The sequence below is a fragment of the Mustelus asterias genome, chromosome 15 (assembly GCF_964213995.1).
Source record: "Mustelus asterias chromosome 15, sMusAst1.hap1.1, whole genome shotgun sequence".
NCBI classification, from domain to species: Eukaryota; Metazoa; Chordata; class Chondrichthyes; order Carcharhiniformes; family Triakidae; genus Mustelus; species Mustelus asterias.
This window is the reverse complement of record NC_135815.1, coordinates 8,579,449-8,601,717: the sequence shown is the minus strand read 5'-3', so window position 1 is coordinate 8,601,717 and position 22,269 is coordinate 8,579,449. Positions and strand designations below refer to the sequence as shown.

Below are 22,269 nucleotides of genomic sequence, written 5' to 3'. Positions count from 1 at the left end.
GGATACTGGGATGGTGTGGAAAAATGGCGTGAGGTAGACAATTACCATGGTCTAGTTGAATGGTGAAGCAGTCTTGAGGAAGAGAATTCCAGAGACTCTCAGATCTCTGAGAGAAAGAATTTCTCATCGCTGTCATAAGGCACGATGGCAATGGTTAGCTCGGAGCAGACTCGATGGACCGAGTGGCCTAATTCTACTCCTATGTCTTATGGTCTTATGTCATTGAGTGTCTTTAAGACAGAGATAGATAGGTTCCTGATTACTAAGGGGATCAGGGTTATTGGGAACAGGCAGGAGAATGGGGATGAGAAAAATATCAGCCATGATTGAATGGCGGAGCAGACTTGATGGGCCGAGTGGCCTATTCCTGCTCCTATGTCTTATGGCCTCACAGCGCCAGGGACCCGGGTTCGATTCCCAGCTTGGGTCACTGACTGTGTGGAGTTTGCACGTTCTCCCCGTGTCTGCGTGGGTTTCCTCCGGGTGCTCCGGTTTCCTCCCACAGTTTAAAGACGTGGGTGAATTGACCCGAACGGGCACTGGAGCGTGGCGACGAGGGGAATTTCACAGTAACTTCATTGCAGCGTTAATGTAAGCCTTACTTGTGACACTAATAAATAAACTTTAAATGAACGACCCCTCTTATTTCTTCTGTTCCGACCTTCCTGAGGACAACAACCCCAGCATCGCGTTTGAGTAGAAATAATTGAGAGACAGATGAGTAGACTGTGCACTCTTTAATACAACGGTTAAATTGAAAGTTCCCATTTTATTTTTTGCACAATGTCACTTCAACGAAAGAAGCATTTTCTTCCAAACTGAAAGAGGAATAGATGTTTTTGGTCAAAGATTAAAAAGTATAAAAAAGGAATAGAATTGGCCAGTCACATCTTCCTATATATGGTCCTTGCGTAAAAATATCGCTGTACTTTTCCAACTGAAACCATTCCTGTCTTTTCTCATTCTGTCCTTCAGACACGGCATTAAACCCCAACAATCTACATTCTTCCAATCTCTCAAGCCACCTGCAATTGCCAGAACCTGTTTTGACCTCATCCAGACCATAATTTAAATTATTAAAAGGAGTTGATGCCAGCGAGGGAGGGGAAAGAGTTGTAACGTCAACCTTTAGATCGAGACACTGGCTATAAATTGCATTCGATGAGGGCCTCGAGTCTAAGAGGTGGCCCCCACCTCATCTTTCTCGCTCCCCCCCCCCGCCGGCCCCCCACCCTCCCCCGCCAATCTTACCTCTTTCTCCCCGACACCCACCAAGACTAGTTAAAGGCTTAAAGCCTTTCCAAAACTACTTAAACATAAAAACGCGAGCTTTTGTCAGATCCAGCATGTGCGCTTAATAAAATGTGCATGTGCTCAAAAATAAGGATTGTATTCTCCTTCTTGCATATTGAAAACGGTCAAATGTACACACATGTGCAGGGCACCAAAGTCAAATCGATCTTCCCGGCTGGAGGCTCATCCGTAAATGTAGATGGGCTTGGCCTGGCCGTAGAGTTCGTCCTCATACTTGGGGAGGCAACAGAAGAAAACGCCACAGCCGATCATCAGGATGGTGGCTCCCCACCCGAAGCCGTAGCTCCAGCTGTACTCGTAGTCGCCATTTTGGATCAGGATCTCGGTGAACTTGACCGGGTAAATTATGAGTGCGATGACCTGGAACAGGACTGCGGAGAGGAAGAAGAAGAATGGTCATGTCAATATGTGGAGGAGGAGGAGGGGTAATCACTTGCAAGCAAGAACGCGGATGGACTTCATTGGAGGAAGCTTTGGCATTCTGAAAGCTTTCTCCATCGTGCAATTAAAAACATGTGGCGGCGCGGTGGCACAGTGGTTGGCACTGCTGCCTCACCGCACCAGGGACGCTGGTTCGATTCCCGGCTTTGGGTCGCTCTCTGTGTGGAGTCTGCACGTTCCCCCCGTGTCTGCGTGGGTTTCCTCCGGGTGCTCCGGTTTCCTCCCACAGTCCAAAGATGTGCGGGTTCGGTTGATTGGCCGTGCTAAAATTGCCCCTTAGTGTCAGGGGGGCTAGCAGGGTAAATACTTGGGGCCTGGGTGGGATTGTTGTCGGAGCAGAGGGAGGAGACAATATGGGTGGAATTTTCTGGCCGTTCCTGCCACTGGGATCTCCTGGTCCCACCAACAGTGACTCCCCACCATGGGCTGTCCGATGGCGGAGGGTGTGACCAATGGGAAATCCCGTTGACAGCAGTGGGAACTAAAGCGCTTCATCACTGGAATGATCCTGGGTCGGTTGGGGGCCAATTGATAGATAGTTTCCTATGATTAGTGACCAACTCAATGATATGTTGTATAATGTGTCTATCAGAAAGGGAGAGGGGTGGCACGGTGGCACAATGGTTAACACTGCTGCCTCAGAGCTCCAGGGACATGGGTTTGATTCCCGGCTTGGGTCACTGTCTAAGCAGAGTTTGCACATTCTCCCCGTGTCTGTGTGGGTTTCCTCCGGGTGCTCCGGTTTCCTCCCGCACTCCAAAGATGTGCAGGTTAGGTTGATTGGGTATTTTTTATTAATTCGTGGGACATGGGCATCGCTAGCTGGCCAGCATCTCCCGATACAAGGCAAGAATGCGGCCACAAATTCACTCGGTCGCGGTGAATGGTTTAAATTGATCTCAATTGAACCTGATTTTTCTGCAATGCTCTTTTTTTATTCATTCGTGGGACATGGGCGTCGCTGGCTGCCCAGCATTTATTGCCCATCCCTAGTTACCCTTGGAGGGCAGTTGAGAGTCAACCACATTGCTGTGGCTCTGGAGTCACATGTAGGCCAGACCGGGTAAGGACGGCAGATTTCCTTCCCTAAAGGACATTAGTGAACCAGATGGGTTTTTCTGACAATCGACAATGGTTTCATGGTCATCAGTACATTCTTAATTCCAGATTTTTTTTATTGCATTCCAATTCCACCAACTGCCGTGGCGGGATTTGAACCCGGGTCCCCAGAACATGAGCCAAGTTTCTGGATTAATACTCTAGTGATAATACCACTAGGCCATCGCAACCCCATAAATGTGCAGTACAACAGATACAATGGGTGGGATTATCCGGCCGATCACGCCAGCAAAAAAGTAAAGTTTAAGTTTATTTCATTCATGTTACAAGTAGGCTTACATTAACACTGCAATGAAGTTACTGTGAAATTCCCCTAGTCGCCACACTCCGGTGCCTGTTCGGGTACACTGAGGGAGAATTTAACACGGCCAATGCACCTAACCAGCACATCTTTCAGACTGTGGGAGGAAATCAGAGCACCCGGAGGAAGCCCATGCAGACACGGGGAGAACATGCAAACTCCACACAGACAGTGACCCAAGCCGGGAATCGAACCGGGTCCCTAGCGCTGTGAGGCAGCAGTGCTGACCACTGGGCCACAGGATCTTGCGGTTCTGCCGATGGCAACTCTCCACCCATTGGGGTGCCCCATTGACAGTGGAGGGAGCAGAAGATCCAGCCGCCAGCCAATGGCAGGCTCCACTGCGCCACCACAAAACACACTGCGGGTGGTGAGAGTGGTACCAGCCTATCGGGTAGCTTGGCGGCACAGTGGTTAGCACTGCTGCCTCACAGCACCAGGGACCCGCGTTCAATTCCCGGCTTGGGTTACTGTCTGTGCGGAGTCTGCATGTTCTCCCCGTGTCTGCGTGGGTTTCCTCCGGGTGCTCCGATTTCCTCTCACATCTCTTTTAGGTCCAAGGTGAGAAATGTCCTCACTCAGGATTATGGGATTTTCTACCTCAAGAGGGGCTGCAGAGGGATTTGGAGGAGGCAAGGTAAAGTGCAGTCATGGTGGAAGATCAGATATTGAAAAGCTTGGAAGGTTCAAGGCACCGTACGGCCTACCCCTGCTCCTTGCTTCCCCTGAGAGTTCCCCGAAGAAGAAGGGTTGGAAAAATAGCATTGGGGGAGGGAGGGAGGGCAGGTGGGAGAGAGGGAGGGGGAGAAGGCAGGAGGGAGGGATGAGGGAGGGAGGGAGGGAGGGAAGGAGGGAGAGAGAGAGAGAGAGGGAAGGGAGGGACAGAGAGAGGGAGGGGGGAGAGAGAGAGAGGGGAGGGAGGAAGTTAGGGAGGGAGGAAGGGAGGGAGGAATGGAAGGAGGGAGAGGAGGGAAGTTGGATGAGAAGGAGGGTGAGGACAAGGGGGAGGGTGAGGTGGGGAGGGTGAGGGGGAGAGGGGGAGAGGGGGAGAGGGGGTGAGGGGGAGAGGGGGAGAGGGGGAGAGGGGAAAAGGGGAGAGGGGAAAAGGGGAGAGGGGAAAAGGGGAGAGGGGAAAAGGGGAGAGGGGAAAAGGGGAGAGGGGAAAAGGGGAGAGGGGAAAAGGGGAGAGGGGAAAAGGGGAGAGGGGAAAAGGGGAGAGGGGAAAAGGGGAGAGGGGAAAAGGGGAGAGGGGAAAAGGGGAGAGGGGAAAAGGGGAGAGGGGAAAAGGGGAGAGGGGAAAAGGGGAGAGGGGAAAAGGGGAGAGGGGAAGAGGGGAAGAGGGGAAGAGGGGAAGAGGGGGAGAGGGGGGAGGGGGGAGGGGGGAGGGGGGAGAGGGGGGAGGGGGGAGAGGGGAGAGGGGAGGGGGAGAGGGGAGGGGGGGAGTGGGGGAGGGGGAGGGGGAGAGAGAGGGAGAGGGGAGGGGAGGGGAGGGGGAGGGAGGACGGTAGGGAAGGGGGAGAGAGAGGGTGGGTGGAGAAAGAGAGAGGGAGGAGGGGGAGGGGGAGGGGGAGGGAGACAGACACTTACCATAACAGGCATTATAATAAACTCTTACCAGCTACGAAGAGGATGACTCCAATCACGCGCAGGAGGCCCACTTGCTCTTTGCAGAGTGCCAGGAAGGACAGAATGAAGCAAATGATCAACAGGATACAACCGATAATCAGCAGCGCTGCCGTGGCTTTGGCCCAACCTGTCACAGAGAGGATTCGTAACCGTCAGTCTCAGATTAATAAAATTATCTGGGATAAATCATCCAGCTAAATTATTCTTTTCGCTTCAAAGTACGGGGGGGGTTACAGGTCAAAGTTATGTAGTTAGCAATTATGAAGCAGAGCTACAGATGTGTCTCAGCAGAAAATCAACCACCTCAAACGCCAAACGTTGGGACCTCCCTCCCTCGGATGGAGGCCAAGAGAGTGGGGTAGGGAGGGGAGGGGAATAGAATTGGCCCTTCTGATTCTTCCACAGTTGAATAGCCTATGTCCAGGCTTGCATATGAAGAATGGCCATTTGGGTGACATGTTTGGAGTCACAGCCTATCAGGGGTCGCTGGAGAAGAGTTCGGAGGTCAGGGTGGTTTGAGGAAGGTGGGTATAAAGGCACGCAGGATTCAGGACTTTCGGAAACAGAAACAGCTAGAACAGAAGCAAGGAAGCAATGATGAACCTTTCTAAAGCACTCATTTTGTCAGTGAAGAATTCTGGACTCCGCACTTTAGGAAGGAAAAGAGGGGATGAGGGAGGGCGCAGGAAAAGATTTGCAGGAATAGTTCCAGGAGCTGAGGGGTTTCAGTTATGTGGAGCAGCTGGGACTGTTCTCCTTGGGGAAGAGAAGGTTGAGAGGAGCTTTGACAGAGGTGTCCAAAACCCCATGGTGGGTCTGGACGGTGCAGATAGAGAGAAACTGTTCCCATTGGCAGGACGGTCAAGACAGGGGCAACACCAACGCAAGTGTCAATGGCGACACGAGGAAAATCTACTTCACACAGCGAGCGGTGAGGATCTGGAATGCGCTGCTTGAGAGTGTGATGGAGGCAGATTCAATCATGGCTTTCAAAATGGTCACTAATGTCTTTTAGGGAAGGAAATCTGCTGTCCTTACCCAGTCTGGCCTACATGTGACTCCCGATCCACCTGCCCCCTGAAATGGCCGAGCAAGCCACTCAGTTCAAGGGCAATTAAGAATGGGCAATAAACACATGGTGACACAATGGTTAGCACTGCTGCCTCGCAGCACCAGGGACTCGAGTTCAATTCAGGCCTCGGGTCACTGTCTGTGTGGAGTTTGCACGTTCTCCCCATGTCTGCGTGGGTTTCCTCCGGGTGCTCCGGTTTCCTCCCACTCTCCAAAGATGTGCGGATTAGGTTGATTGGCCATGCTAAATTGACTCTAGTGTCAGGGGGACTAGCAGGGTAAGTGTGTGGAGTTACAGGGATAGGGGCTGGGTGGGATTGTGGTCGGTGCAGACTCGATGGGCCGAATGGCCTCCTTCTGCACTGTAGGATTCTATGATTCTATTCTATGAAATGCTGGCATTGCCAAAGGGGTGAGGCAGGGGAGTAGGTCTCACATGCCTGCACAAGAGGGGCCCAATGGCCTCTGTCAGTGCTGTGACAATTCAATGGCTTGTTGTACTGTGGCAAACACAGCAATCTGTGCAGAGCAAGCTCCCACAAACTGCAATGCAATGACGGCCGGATAATCTGGTTAAGTGATGTCGGCCGGATGATAGATGATGGGTCGGGACACTCGGGAGAATGGCTCTGAATTCCTTCAAATAGTTACCTCCACCCAAGAGGACGGACACTCCTTGGTTTAGCATCTCACCCAAGGGAAAAGGAACAGCTGTTTTAAGGGATTGGGGCAGTGAGTCATTGAGGGAGCAGGCTAACACTTCACAATGCGGCGAGATGCCTCAACCCACCTCTCAATCAAATATCTCGTAGCTCTGAGTCTGTAAACAGCATCTGTCCACAAGCCAAAATAAATGACCATTTGACCGTGTGGATATCGAGAAAGTTTTAGCAACTCAATAACTCACTGTGAGCTAAACTAGAAAGAGCGCAGAAAAGATTTACTAGGATGCTACTGGGACTTGATGGTTTGAGTCATAAGGAGAGGCTGGATAGACTGGGACTTTTTTCCCTGGAGCGTAGGATGTTTAGGGGTGAACTTATAGTGGTTTATTAAAAAATGAGGGGCACAGATCAGCTAGATAGTCAATACATTTTCCCGAAGGTAGGGGAGTCTAAAACTAGAGGGCAGAGGTTTAAGGTGAGAGGGGAGAGATACAAAAGGGTCCAGAGGGGCAATTTTTTCACACAGAGGGTGGCGAGTGTCTGGAACGAGCTGCCAGAGGTAGTAGTAGAGGCGGGTACAATTTTATCTTTTAAAAAGCGTTTAGACAGTTACATGGGTAAGATGGGTATAGAGGGATATGGGCCAAATGCGGGCAATTGGGACTAGCTTAATGGTTAAAAAAAGGGCGGCATGGACAAGTTGGGCCGAAGGGCCTGTTTCCATGCTGTAAACCTCTATGACTCTGTGTTCCCCACACAGGACTGGGGAGCAGTCCTCCCATACAACTGCTCAGTGAACGGTGGAACTTTCTAGACAGTGACGACAGACAGAGACAGATGGGCAAAAGGATCTTCCCAGGTCGTAACCGTTGCCTCCTTTGTACATCCCGTTACTGAGGTATCAGTTCCGGAGTTATCAATAGTCCAGTGATCTCTCCTTCGCATTTTTCCCTCACTGTGCTGAAATCCACACTCCCTGCACCGTCTCCTGTTCATTCCCAGAGATTTGTGGAATTCCTTAATTCCTGCCGCCTCCTAAAATCTTCCTTTGAATCTGAGTCAGCCTGTTCCTAATTTATCCTATCTGCTCCTGCACTCTGTCTACCGAGCATGCAGCTGTCGGAATTACTGGTACACCCTGCTCGCAAGAGGATTGATGAAGACAATTTGCATTGAGATAGCGCCTTTCATACCCTCAGGATACTGGGAGACACCACACAGGTAATGAAGTCCTGTCTATGAACTGTAGACATCATCATTGTAGAATCCCTACAGTAATGACTTGAATTCAGGCAATTGAGGTGGGCCTGTTAGAATATGAACTCCCTGATTAAGGGTCAAATTGATGGGCCAATCAGAGAGTTTCTTGCTTTGTACTTAACCAGGCGTGTCAGTTCCTCTGGCGCTCCTAGTATAGGCTGCTGACTGAAAGCTCTCGGTCTGCTCTTGTCAGACGTGTAAACAAAGGGATTTTGGTGAATGGACTTCTGCTTCTGCCTCCGAGGACTTTTTACACCTAAAGTGCACAAGCAGGCCATTCAACCCATCATTTTTGGGATTTCCCTGCTTTTTCCATGTAGAAATGGGAGTGGAGGCCCACCCGCACCCCCCTTCCCAATCTTTCCCCCCTCACTAAACAGCGAGAAAGACGGAAAGCCGCGGGGTGGGAGGCGGAGGGGGGGGAGGCGGGGAGGGGGAGGGGGAGGTGGGGTGGGGGTCAGGGCGGGAGGGAGGCGGGGTGGGAGGCGGGGTGGGAGGCGGGGTGGGAGGCGGGGTGGGAGGCAGGGGGGGGAGGCGGGGTGGGAGGCAGGGGGGGGAGGCGGGGTGGGAGGCAGGGGGGGGAGGCGGGGTGGGAGGCAGGGGGGGGAGGCGGGGTGGGAGGCAGGGGGGGGAGGCGGGGGGGGAGGCGGGGGGGGAGGCGGGGTGGGCGGCGGGGTGGGCGGCGGGGTGGGAGGCGGGGGGGGAGGCAGGGGGGGGAGGCAGGGGGGGAGGCGGGGAGGGGGAGGTGGGGTGGGGGTCAGGGCGGGCGGGAGGGAGGTGGGGTGGGGGTCAGGGCGGGAGGGAGGCAGGGTGGGAGGTGGGGTGGGAGGCGGGGTGGGAGGCGGGGTGGGGGTTGGGGCGGGGGGGAGGCGGGGTGGGAGGCGGGGTGGGGGCGGGGTGGGGGTGGGGGGTGAATGCAGGGCAGGATAGGAACGAGGATTGTGACCCCCGTAGCAGGCCCTGGGCCACATTCAGAATAAACCTGCACTGGATGGTCAGGGTATCAGCCGTGGCTCACTGAGTGAACTCTCACTTTTGAATCTGGGGCGTGAATTTGTGGCCTGTTGACTGGGTTGGAGGGTAACCTTTAGGCCGATGCAATGCCCAAGGAGTTTTACTTTCATTCGTGAGACATGGGTGTCGTTGGGTGGCCAGCATTTATTGGCCATTCTAGTTGCCCGAGGGCAACTGAGAGTCAACCACATTGCTGTGGCTCTGGAGTCACATGTAGGTCAGACCAGGTAAGGACAGCAGATTTCCTTCCCTAAAGGACATTAATGAACCAGATGGGTTTTTGCAACAATCGACAATGGTTTCATGGTCATCAGTAGATTCTTAATTTCAGATTTTTTTAAAATTGAATTCAAATTCCACCATCTACCGTGACGGGATTCGAACCCGGGTCCCCTAGAACATTAACTGAGTTTCTGGATTAATAGTCTGGCGATAATACCACTTGGCCATCGCTGCACTGTCTGAGGTTTCATCTTTCCTGGACAAACCAGAGGATCCGCCTGCCCTCACAAGTGGACGTAAATGATCCCCTGGCACCACGTTGAGCAGGAGAGTTAGTTATCCCCAGTCAATGTCTACCCCTCAGCCAACAGATTATCCTATCAGTATCACGCTGGCTGTTAGTGGGATCTTGCTGTGCATAGATTGGCTGCTGCATTTCTTACCACAGGGACGCCACTTCAAAAAGCACTTTATTGGCTGTAAAACACTTTGGGACATACTGAGACCGAGAAAGGCGCTACAGAAATGCATGTGATTTCACACAGGAACTGTGTTAGTGGAAGGTCTGCCTGTGCCAAGATGATCTCGCCTGATCATTGCTGATTGCATGGAGTTAAAAGGATGGTGTTCGCAGTATTAAGGTGTCGTACAATGTTACAAGGAATATGAACTAGTTTGCATGGCAGCACCTGGCAACTCCCTCTCAAGGAGACGCCCAGTGAAACTAAATAATACAACCATTGTCTCTCTCTGCGCGACCTAATGACTAACCCACAAGTCACCCTGTACACAGTACACCTCCCCCACCCGGGATCTGAGCCACCACCATGGGTGTGTTCACTGGATTCTTCGATCACAGCATCCCCACAATGCAGAAGGTGGCCATTCTGCCCATCTAGGCTGCACTGACAACAATTCCGCCCCCCCAGGCCCTTTCCCTGTCACCCCATTAGTCCCACTGACACTCAGACCTGAATTTTCCCATCCTGCACGTAGTAGGCAGGGGACGGACCGTGACCTCGGGTGGAATTTTCTGGTCTTGGGGCGAGCGCGGTTGGAAATTCCTGGCCTAAGGGACAATTTAGCATGGCCAATCTACCCAACCCGCGGGAGGAAACTGGAGCACCCAGAGGAAGCCCATTCAGGGAGTTCAAACTCCATACTGACAGTGACCCGAGGCCGGAATTGAACCCGGTCCCTGGCACTGTGAGAGAATGGGTTGAGAAAAAGACTTGCATTTCTATAGCACCATTCACAGCCACAGGATGTCCACAGCGTTTTACAACCAATGAAGTACTTTTGTCGTGTAGTCGCTGCTAATGTATTAAAACATGGGAGCCAATTTACACACAGCAAGCTCCCACAGACAGCAATAGGATAAATGACTGGATAATCTTTTCTATTGCATTGCTGACTGAGGGGTAAGTATTGGCCCAGGTACCAGAAAGCCCCTTCGCTTTTTCAGAACAGAGCGGTGGGATCTTTACACCACCTGAGGGGGAAGACGGGCTCTTGGTTTAACGTCTCATCCAAAAGACGGTGCCCCCAACAGTGCAGCACCCCCTCAGTGCCGTACTTGAGTGTCAGCCTAGACTGTCTGCTCCAGTCTCTGGAGTGGGACTTAAACCCATAACAACCTGACTCAATCTCAGAGTAGTCACACCATAGGAGGAGGCCATTTGGCCTGTCATTTCTGTACATGCTCTCTGGATGGGCAATTTAACTCACATGACATGCCATGCCTTCTCACTCCTAGCCCGGAACTTTCTTCCTTTTCAGATAATAATCCAATTCCCTCTGATTCAATCTGCCTCCACCACACACTCAGACAGTGCGTTCCAGATCCTAACCACTGGCTGCGTGACTAGGAGGCAAAGGTATCAAAGTGGCACGGCGGCACAGCGGTTAGCACTGCTGCCTCACAGTGCCAGGGATCTGGGTTCAATTCCAGCCTCGGGTCACTGTCTGTGTGGAGTCAGCACGTTCTCCCCGTGGGTTGCCTCCGGGCTCCGGTTTCCGTCCAAAGATGTGTAGGTTAGGTGGATTGGCCATGGGAAATGTGTGGGGTTACAGGGATAGGGTGTGGTAAATTGCCTGGGTTGTTAAGTACGTTGAAGGCTGAGATAGACAGATTTATGATCAGTAAGGGAATCAAGGGTTATGAAGATAAGGCAGGAAAGCGGAGTTGACAATTATCATATCAGATCAGTTATGACCTCACTGAATGGTGGAGCAGACTCAATGGGCCACATGGCCTACTCCTGCTCCAGTGTTTTATGGTCTATGAATGGTGTTTTTTATTCTTTCATGGGATGTGGGCGTCACTGGCAGGACCAGTATTTGTTGCTCATCTCTATTTACCCTCGAACTGAGCTGCTTGCTGGGCCATTTCAGTGAGCAGCTGAGAGCCCACCACATTGCCGTGGGTCTGGAGTCACATGTAGGCCAGACCGGGTAAAGATGGCAGATTTCTTAAAGGACATTTAGTGAATCAAGTTGGTTTATACAACAATTGATGGCGACCATTACTTCATATTTCAGAGGTTTATTAATTGAATTTAAATTCCAGTGGGAATTTGAACTGATGCCCCCAGAACGTTAGCCTGGGCCTCAGGATTAATCTATCAGTGTCAATATTGTTACACCATCGCCTCTCCTAACGGACCTCGCCCTGTCCACTATTCTCCTGGGTGCAAAATAGATCAGATTGTTTAAGTTTATTTATTAGGGTCACAAGTAGGCTTACATTAACATTGCAATGAAGTTACTGTGAAAATTCTCTAGTCGCCACATTCCGACGCCTGTTCGGGTTACACTGAGGGAGAATTTAGCATGGCCAATGCACCTAGACTGTGGGAGGAAACCGGAGCACCCGGAGGAAACCCACGCAGACACGGGGAGAACGTGCAGACTCCATACAGACAGTGACTCAAGCCAGGAATTGAACAAGGGTCCTTGGCGCTGTGAGGCAGCAGTGCTAACCACTGTGCCACCGGGGCTATTCTGCAGGAGGTTGTACGCAAGGACTAAAAACAGTTTAATTTCCAGTCAGTGTACAGATGAAGCAGAGTGTGGTAGCTGCGGATAGACGGGCAGAACACCCAAGAACGCAGCCAAGATACCTCAATGTGTGAGGTGTGACAGCGAGCAGTAGTGATAGTGATTTTGTTCGAGGCCTGTGATGAATGTGGGGCTAACTGAATTTAATTGGGAAAAGTGATTATTTTCTGGGGGGAGATGAGGATTATTTCACATTATTTCCCCTCCCTGCATGTCTTGGATCCGTGGGACCTGACCTCTTCTAGAGACAGAAACCCTTTTGTTGGATAAACCTAATTCCTAAACAATCAAAAGATTCTTGCTGAAGGCTCTTCAAGTTCATGGGGAACAGTGCAATTAAATTTCAGATCATAAAAAGCTGGTGAATGTCTTCTGAAAATGGGTCAAATTAAAAAATGTCTGTCGCTAAAATGGGAACCATGGTAACAAAGGCTCATTTTAGTAAAAGACCGCAAAGAGCCCTTCAATGTGGGAAGAGATGTTTTGCCTACACAATGACAGTGACTGAACTATAGGCAAATAATGTCCCCCATACATAGAAACATACTTAGAAACTAGAAGCAGGAGGAGGCCATTCGGCCCTTCGAGCCTGCTCTGCCTTCATTATGATCAAGGCTGATCATCAAATTCAATATTCTGACCGTGCCTTTCCACCCATATTCCGTGATCCCTTTAGCCCCACGAGCTATAAATAATTCCTTCTTGAATAAGTGAATTGCACACATTCACCACTCTCTGGGTGAAGAAATTTCTCCTCACCTCAGTTCTAAAAGGTTTACCCCTTATCCTCAAACTATAACCCCCCAGTTCTGGACTCCCCCACCACTGGGAACATTTTTTCTGAATCTACCCTGTCTAACCCTGTTAGAATTTTATAAGTTTCTATGAGATCCCCTCTCACTCCTCTAAACTCCAGTGAACATAATTCATTGGATAGTCAGAGGCTTTTTCCCAGGGCTGAAATGGTTGCCACAAGAGGACACAGGTTTAAGGTGCTGGGGAGTAGGTACAGAGGAGATGTCAGGGGTAAGTTTTTCACTCAGAGGGTGGTGGGTGCGTGGAATGGGCTGCCAGCAACGGTGGTGGAGGCGGATTCGATAGGGTCTTTTAAGAGACTTTTAGATAAGTACATGGAACTTAGTAAGATAGAGGGTTATGGTAAGCCTAGTAATCGCTAAGGTAGGGACATGTTCGGCACAACTTTGTGGGCTGAAGGGCCTGTATTGTGCTGTAGTTTTTCTATGTTTCTATGAATATAATCCGAAACAACTTAGTCTCTCCTCATATGACAGACCTGCCTTCCCAGGAATCAGCCTGGTAAATCTATAGCAAGGACATCCTTCCTCAAATAAGACCAAAACTGCACACAATATTCCAGGTGAGGCCTCACCAACACCCTGTATAATTCCAATCCTATACTCAAGCACCTTACGAGTCAGTGCTTAAGGGGAGATGTTCCAATGGAATTGGACCCCAGCAAGGAGGAGTGATTTCCAAGGGTACAAAGTGGAAGGGGAAAGTATATCAGTACCCTAAAGATACATTAAATCAGAAATGAATATAGAAAATCTGCTTTCAGTCAGAAAACATCCACAAACACGAAGTGACAGACCGTGAAAACGGAATTAATAAGATGACAAGAACAGCGCATTGCCTGGCCAGGCCTTGGTTAGCTGATAATTCCCAAAGCCTGCGTGCTCGCGGGATCAGCCAGGATCACATTCCTACACTGTGTGTCTCTTCTCTTCCATCTGCTGAGACCCGATATGAATATTTGCTCAACAGGAGAGATACACATTCCTCGAATACTTCCTCCTCCTCCTCCTCTGTTGGTGCCTCTCCTCCATTCCCCAAGGGGGAAAAGGATGGCCTGTGCATCTGGGCTAATAGGGTTCAGTTACTGGGCCGGTGTTGGAATGCTGGGACACAAGAAATCGGAGTAGGAAGAGGTCAGAGGGGCCCATCGAGCCTGCTCCGCCATTCAATACGATATAGAGGAGGCCATTCAGCCCATTGGGACTGGTGCTGGCTGCCTGCAAGAGCAACTCAGATAGTCCCACTCCCCACTACCCTTTCCACATAACCCGCCAAACTTTCCCTCTTTAGACTGTTATCCAATTCCTTTTCCAAAGCCACAACTGACTCTGTCCTCACCACACTCTTGGTCGGTACATTCCAGATCTTAACCACTTGCTGTTGTAAAAACACCTTCCCTGACGTCACCTTTGCTTTTCTTTGCCTGAACGTGTTGCTGCTATCTACATCTAAAACTCCAGGAAAAGTTTCACCCATCCCAGCTCGAGACTTAACCTTTTCTATTGATAAAGGAGCTTTTTATTCGGAATGCACAAAGACTGACCTTTTCCTCTATTGTGGTAAAATCCCAGGAATGTTCAGAATTAAAAACCGTGGGGAAAACATTAACATAAAACTACCGGACTAACTCGAAAAGAGAGACAGGCAAACAATACAGCGAGGACGGGCCGTTTGTACTGTAAATACTGCAGCAAAACAGAACCTGTAATCAGACTCCAGTCTGACTCACTCTGACCTTCATTGTGGCTAGGGACTGTCTCCAAAATTCACCAGATTACTCTAAACGTACAACTATGTGTTTCTGGCTTTGGTCCACATTTAGATCACAAGGAAAAGGAGCAGGATTAGGCCATTCAGCCCCTCGAGCCTGCTCCTCTGATTAATAAAATCCTAGCAAGAAGTCTCACAACATCAGGTTAAAGTCCAACAGGCTTATTTGGAATCACGAGCTTTCGGAGCGCTGCCCCTTCATCAGGCGAAGGAGCAGCGCTCCAAAAGCTCGCGATTCCAAATAAACCTGTTGGACTTCAACCTGGTGTTGTGAGACTTCTTCCTGTGCCCATCCCAGTCCAACGCCAGCATCCTCACATCATAATAAGATCGTGGCTGATATGATTGTGGCCTTAACCCCACTTTCCTGTCCGACTACCCCCCCCATGACCCTTCACTCCCTGGTCAATCAAAATTCTATCTGATTCGGCCTTGAATATATTCAATGACCCAGCCCCACTGCTCTCTGGGGAAGAGAATTTGGAAGGCGAATGACCATGTGAGAGAAGAAGTTCCCCCTCATCTCCGTCTTAAATGGAAGACCCCTTATTTTCAAACCCCTAATTCTAGATTCTCCCTTGGGGAAACATCCTCTCAGCACCTACCTTGTCAAGCCCTCTCAGAATATATGTTTCAATAAGATTACCTCTGGTTCTTCTAAACTCCAATGGGTAAAGGCCCAACCTGCTCAACCTTTCCCCATAAGACAATCTTTTCATCCCAGTATTCAATCTAGTGAACCTTCTCTGAGCTGCTTCCAATGTGAGTACAGCCCTCCTTAGGTCAGGAGACCAGTTCTCCAGGTATAGAGTCACCATTGCCCTGTACAAATCTAGCAAGAACTCCCAACTTTTATGCTCCACCCCCTCCTTGCAATATTCCATTTGCTTTCCTAATTACTCGCTGTACCTGCATGCTAACTTTTGTGATTCATGCACAAGGACACCCAGATCCTTCTGTATTGTAGCATTCTTCAACTTGAGTCAGTGGGCAAGATTTTCCAATCCCGCCTGAAGTCAATTGACCTTTTGCTGGTCCGTCAAGTTTTCTGCCCCACCTGCTACTATTCCCGCAGTGAGTGGGGCCACAAGATCCCGCCCAAGTGTTTGGGAGCCTGAACTGCAAGAATCTGGTTCTCCAACGTTTCTGGTTCCCAACTGGGTGCCTTGGACAATAGTTATCCTGCAGTCAGCAATGCTATGAACAGATTACCTGGTCATTCTCACATTGCTGTTTGTGGGATCTTGCTGTGTATAAACCAGCTGCCACTTTTCCTTCAATACAATAGCAACTGCACTTTGAAAAAAATGCCTCAATGGCCATGGAGAGCTTTGGGGCCTAAGTTAGTGAAAGGTGCTATAAAAATATAAACCTTTTCACACAGGGGCCAGTAAAAGGCACAATAGAAATACAAGTTCACACAGAGGCCGGAGCGCACTGTTAGTAAAAGCTTGGAGATACAGTAGGTTATCGTTCCCTCCGAATGAAAGGGGATGTGAAAGGTGCTATATGAATGCAAGTTTTTTCTACTGAAGGATACTAATGCAAATCCCATGTGACATCACTTGTGATGAGTTGCAGGGTTTAAAGTTTTATTATAACTTGGATGATATCAACAATGTGCAGACTGACAGGAAGTAAATATTTACAGAAAGGGGATGTCATGTGCCAGTATTTAATATATTACTGCACGAGAAAGATAATGTACATAAATAGAACAGTGTGCAGGCTCCTGAATATATTTTCCACTTGTGCAGAACTTGCCTAATGTCTTCCTCCCTCATAAGAATATTGACAATGTAAAGAACAGTTCAAAAGCCGTGAGATGGAAGCTGGTCTACTCAATTCTGATGGATATCAATCCCACCCGTTCACCACAACCCACAAGTCTTGTCGTCTCCAAAAATACTTCTAACCAGTTCATGAATCCAACTCTTCCTGGTGTTATGTGCCACCTCTCTATACTACCTTGGTTTTCCGAGTCCTTAACTTGCATTACAAGGTGTCACCCCAGCGAACGCGGTGTCAGATGTGGCTCAGTGGGCAGCACTCCCCCCACCCCACCCCGAGGCAGAGAATCATGGTTACAAATCCCACTCTAGAGACTGGAGCGCAAAGGCTGACACTCCATGTCGGTACTGAGGGAGTGCTGTACAGTCAGAGGTGCTGCCTTTCCGTTGAAACATTAAATTGAGGCCCTGTGTGTCCTCTCAGTTAGACATAACAGATCCCGTGGCACTATCTTGAAAACAAGTCTGAAAATTATCACTGATCTCCCAGCCGATAATTATCCCTCGTCCAGTATCACAACAGATGATCCGATAATACAAAGAACAATACAATACAATACAAAGAACCTTCATTCTATGATCATCTTGCTGGTGCCAGTACAGAGCGAGACTGCGGATAGTTGGGAACCTGTCTCGGGGGCAGGGAATTCATATGGTGTTCGTGGAAGTGGAAATGACTAGGGTTGGGAAGCATTTTCCGATCGGGGCCATTGTGATCTCCTGGACTCGTTTCGATCGCCTCAGGGGGTCGGAGAGGAATTTCCCAGATTTTTTTTCCCCATATTGGCCCTGGGGTTTTTCACTCTGGGTTTTCGCCTCTCCCTGGAGATCACATGGTCTGGAATGAGGGGGTGGGGGTGAGTTAATAGGTTGTGATGAACAAAGCATCGTAGCTGTGAGGGACAGCTCGGTGGATAGGATATTGGTATGTAGATAGGCTGGAAAATTGGGCGGGGATCCTGGATTCAGGATTCAATCCTGGACCGGGGAGCGGCGTGGGCTTGGAGGGCCGAAGGGCCTGTTCCTGTGCTGTATTGTTCTTTGTTCTTTGTAATACAGCACAGGAACAGACCCTTCGGCCCTGCTGTGATCACCTTGCTGTGTTTGTGGGAGTTTGTTATCAACAAATTGGCTGTTCTGGTTTTTGACATTATCTATCTATTTAGAAACACAAACAGATCAGACATGATCTTATTGAATGCCGCCGCCAGCTCGAGGGGCTGACTAGTCTAGCCCTGCTCCTATTTTGTATGTTTGTATGTATTACAACACTGTGGCATGGTGGCACAGTGGTTAGCACTGCTGCCTCACAGCGCCAGGGACCCGGGTTTGATTCCCGGCTGTGTGGAGTTTGCACATTCTCCCCGTGTCTGCGTGGGTTTCCTCCGGGTGCTCTGGTTTCCTCCCACAGTTCAAAGATGTGCAGGTTAGGTGGATTGGTCATGCTAACTTGCCCCTTAGTATCAAGGGGACTATGCTTGGGGTAAATGCACGGGGATAGGGACTGGGTAGGATTGTGGTCGGTGCAAACTCGATGGGCCGAATGGCCTCCTTCTGCATTGTAGGATTCCATGATGATTATACCCCAAATATTCATCAGCTATGGGACATCCTGTGGTTGTGAAAGGTGCTATATAAATGTAAGTCTTTAACTCGCCTCAACATGATCAATTCTTTCACAGCGTTGATAGAAGCTTTTTCCCAGGGTGTAAGAGTCAATTACTAGGGAGCACAGGTTTAAGGTGCAAGGGGTAAGGTTTAAAGGAGGTGTACGAGGCAAGTTTTTTTTACACAGAGGGTGGTGGGTGCCTGGAACTTGCTGCCGGGGGAGGTAGTAGAAGCAGATACGATAGTGACTTTTAAGGGGCATCTTGACAAATACATGAATAGGGTGGGAATAGAGGGATATGGCCCCCGGAAGGGTAGGGGGTTTTAGTTCAGACGGGAAGCATGGTTGGTGCAGGCTTGGAGGGCCGAAGGGCCTGTTCCTGTGCTGTAACTTTCTTTGTTCCTTGAACTTCAATTAGGTCCTGCTGAAGTTTCCATTTTCTCAAAGAAAACAGACCTTTCCTGACAGTTTGAGTTCTCAACGTCTTGAACCATCTTTGTCACATTGCTTTAATCCTCTCACAATCTCCATGCTGAGTTTTTATTCTCTGTTTCACTCACAGGATTAGGGTAGAATCAGTAATGTTACAGCAGCAAAACATTTGATCCATTAGGGCCAATACATGCTCTAATTCCACTGAACCACTCACTCCCACAGTGCTTTATATACATTTTCAAACAAATTGCTGATTCCTTTTACAAGAGTTGGGTTCAACAATAGTGAGCATTCATATAGCACCGTTTTTTTAATCTACTGAAACATCTCAAGGTGCTTCACAGGAGGGTTGTCAAACTGAATTGGACACTGAATACAAATGGAGATGATGGGACGGGCCACTAAAAGCTTGGTCAAAGAGTTCACGTTCTAAGGAGCATCTTCGAGGATTGTGATCCTTCAAGGATTTAGCAACAACAGTTTGTGGCCGAGACTTCCACATTACAACCAGAAGGTTTTCCCAACTTCTCCATTAATCACTCATGCAAGGATCATAAATTTTGTACCATCTCACCATGCAGTGGAATCAATCTGTCACGCCCTCACGACCCTCTAATCATAGAGTTTGCAGTTTACTTTATCTTCTCATGTTTCTCTTCCTAACTATAACTCCTCACTCCCACCAATTTCCTAAATGATTCAATGCTTCACTCTTCCAATCGCTCTATATCCTTCCAGTAAGCATTACGCAGAGCAGTCCTCACTACCACCCAACTAAGGGACTTCTACAAATTCAGTGTTCCCTCCATGTGCTGGGTCCGTGGTAGAATCTGCAATGTTGCAGCACCAAAACAGGTCTTTTGGTCGATCAGGGCCACATATTGGGTTTTTTGACCCAAGATAACTATCACCTGTCTTAGTATCTCCTTCAGGAGCAATGTTTGCCTGGTTATTTTTCTGTGCAGGGCCTTGGGACCTTTCCCTACATGAATGGTGCTATAGAAATGCATGTTGTTCTAGATATGTGATTTGCCTTTGTCAGACCTTAAGATTTAGGAGCAGAATTAGGCCATTCAGCCCATCGAGTCTGCTCCGCCATTTGATTATGGCTGATATGTTTCTTAACCCCATTCTCCTGCCTTTATAAAAAAAGCTTTATCAACTTGCACAAGCACCTTTAATGACCTGTGCACGTCAAGGTCCCTCTGCCGATCCATTGCTAATCTTGTCCTCACCTTGCCCCGGTTTTACATGGAATTTACACCACAAAACCATTTGGTGTTTAATATCTACACGGGCCTTCTCGCATCTAACCCTATCATAGAACATAGAACATGTTCAGTGCTTCACTGAAGGGCGCAGTACAGGCCCTTCGGCCCTTGATGTTGCGCAGACCTGTGAAACCAATCTAAAGCCCATCTAACCTACACTATTCCAATATCATCCATATGTTTATCCAATGACCATTTAAATGCCCTTAATGTTGGCGAGGCCACTACTGCTGCAGGCAGGACATTCCACGCCCTTACTACTCTCCGAGTGAAGAACCTACCTCTGACATCTGTCCTATATCTATCACCCCTCAATTTAAAGCTATGTCCCCTCGTGCTAGCCATCACCATCCGAGGAAAAAGGCTCTCACTGTCCACCCTATCTAATCCTCTGATCATCTTATATGCCTCTATTAAGTCACCTCTTAACCTTCTTCGCTCTAACGAAACCAGCCTCTAGTCCCTCAGCCTTTCCTCATAAGACCTTCCCACCATACCAGGCAACATCCTGGTAAATCTCCTCTGCACCCTTTCCAATGCTTCCACATCCTTCCTATAATACGGCGACCAGAACTGTATGCAATACTCCAAATGCGGCCGCACCGGAGTTTTGTACAGTTGCAGCATGACCTCCTGGCTCCGAAACTCAATCCCTCTACCAATAAAAGCTAACACACCGTACGCCTTCTTAACAACCCTATCAACCTGGGTGCCAACTTTCAGGGATCTATGCACATGGACACCGAGATCTCTCTGCTCATCCACACTACCAAGTATCTTACCATTAGCCTGTAATCCTGTTACTCCTTCCAAAGTGAATCACCTCACACTTTTCCACATTAAACTCCATTTGCCACCTCTCAGCCCAGCTCTGCAGCTTATCTATCATAGAAATCATAGAAACCCTACAGTGCAGAAGGAGGCCATTCGGCCCATCGAGTCTGCACCGACCACAATCCCACCCAGGCCCTACCCCCACATATTTACCCACTAATCCCTCTAACCTACACATCTCAGGACTCTAAGGGGCAATTTTTTTTTTTAACCTGGCCAATCAACCTAACCTGCACATCTTTGGACTGTGGGAGGAAACCGGAGCACCCGGAGGAAACCCATGCAGACACGAGGAGAATGTGCAAACTCCACACAGACAGTGACCCGAGCCGGAAATCGAACCCGGGACCCTGGAGCTGTGAAGCAGCAGTGCTAACCACTGTGCTACCGTGCCGCTATGTCCCTCTGTAACCTGCACCATCCTTCTGCACTGTCCACAACTCCACCGACTTTAGTGTAAAGATAGTCCACCGACTATCAGTATAAAATCAAATCCTTTCTACCTCATATCAGCTTCTTCACAAATGCACCCATGTTATTTGCCTCCACCACTCCCTGTAATAGCGAGTTCTACATTGTAATCATTCTTTGTTAAAGAGGTTTCTCTTGAATTCCCAATAGGATTTATTAGTGAGATATGGAGGGAGAAGAGGGTGCAGAGAGGGAGAAATAGAGAGATGAACTCACGATCCAATTCCACCCTCATCAAACATCGACACATGTGCTCTCTATAGGGGTCACACGGAGTTAGAACACAAGAAATAGGAACAGGAGTAGGCCATTCAACCCCTTGGGTCTGCTCCACCATTGAGTAAGAACATGGCAGATCTGATCTTGGCCTCAACTCCACTTTCCTGCTCATGCCCCAAACCCTCGACTCCCCGATAGTTCAAAAATCTGTCTAACTCAGCCTTGATTCAATGCGCCAGCATCCACAGCTCTGAGGCAGAGGATCACAAAGATTAATGACTCTCAGAGAGAGGACATTGTTCCTCAACCCCATGCTAAACTGACAACACATTATTCTGAAACTATCCCCAGGTTATAGATTCCCTCACGATGGGAAACATCCTTAAAGTATCTAACCTCTCAAGTCCACTAAGAATTTAGTACATTTCAATAAGGTCATTAGCTGAGCAAATCTGCTTTGAATTCCAAAACACGGGTGGGATTTTACGGCCTTGCTCGATCCACACCGGAAAATCCTGCCCGAAGTCAACAGACATTTCCATTGTCTGCCCCTCGCCCGCTCCAATTCCGTGGTGGGCAGGGCGGTAGAATCCCGGCAATCCTGTCTCAAATAAGGAGACCAAAAGTGTGTGCAGAACTCTGGGTGCAGTCTCACGACCACCCTGTATAAGGTGTCGGTTTAGCTCAGTTGGCTGGACAGCTGGTTAGTGATGCAGAGTGACACCAACAGCATGGGCTCAATTCCTGTACCGGCAGAGGTTATTCATGAAGGCCCCACCTTCTCAACCTTGCCTGAAGTGTGGTGATCTTCAGGTTAAATCATAGAAACCCTACGGTGCAGAAGGAGGCCATTCGGCCCATCGAGTCTGCACCGACAACAATCCCACCCAGGCCCTCTTCCCATAACCCCAGACATTTACCCAGCTAACCTACACATCCCAGGATATTAATGGGCAATTTA

The 22,269-nt window shown here is 49.2% G+C and overlaps 1 protein-coding gene across 1 annotated transcript in view; it reads right to left on the bottom strand.

Moving 5' to 3' along the window:
- Window positions 1-722: 722 nt before the first annotated feature.
- perp (p53 apoptosis effector related to pmp22) overlaps window positions 723-22,269 on the bottom strand; it is a 30,079-nt gene continuing 8,532 nt past the window's right edge. The window contains exons 2-3 of the mRNA XM_078229434.1: window positions 4,791-4,928; window positions 723-1,685 (exon numbers count right to left, since the gene is read on the bottom strand). Of these exons, the coding sequence (XP_078085560.1) occupies window positions 1,477-1,685; window positions 4,791-4,928 (347 nt within the window). The 3' untranslated portion in view covers window positions 723-1,476. The remainder of the gene's footprint in view (window positions 1,686-4,790; window positions 4,929-22,269) is intronic.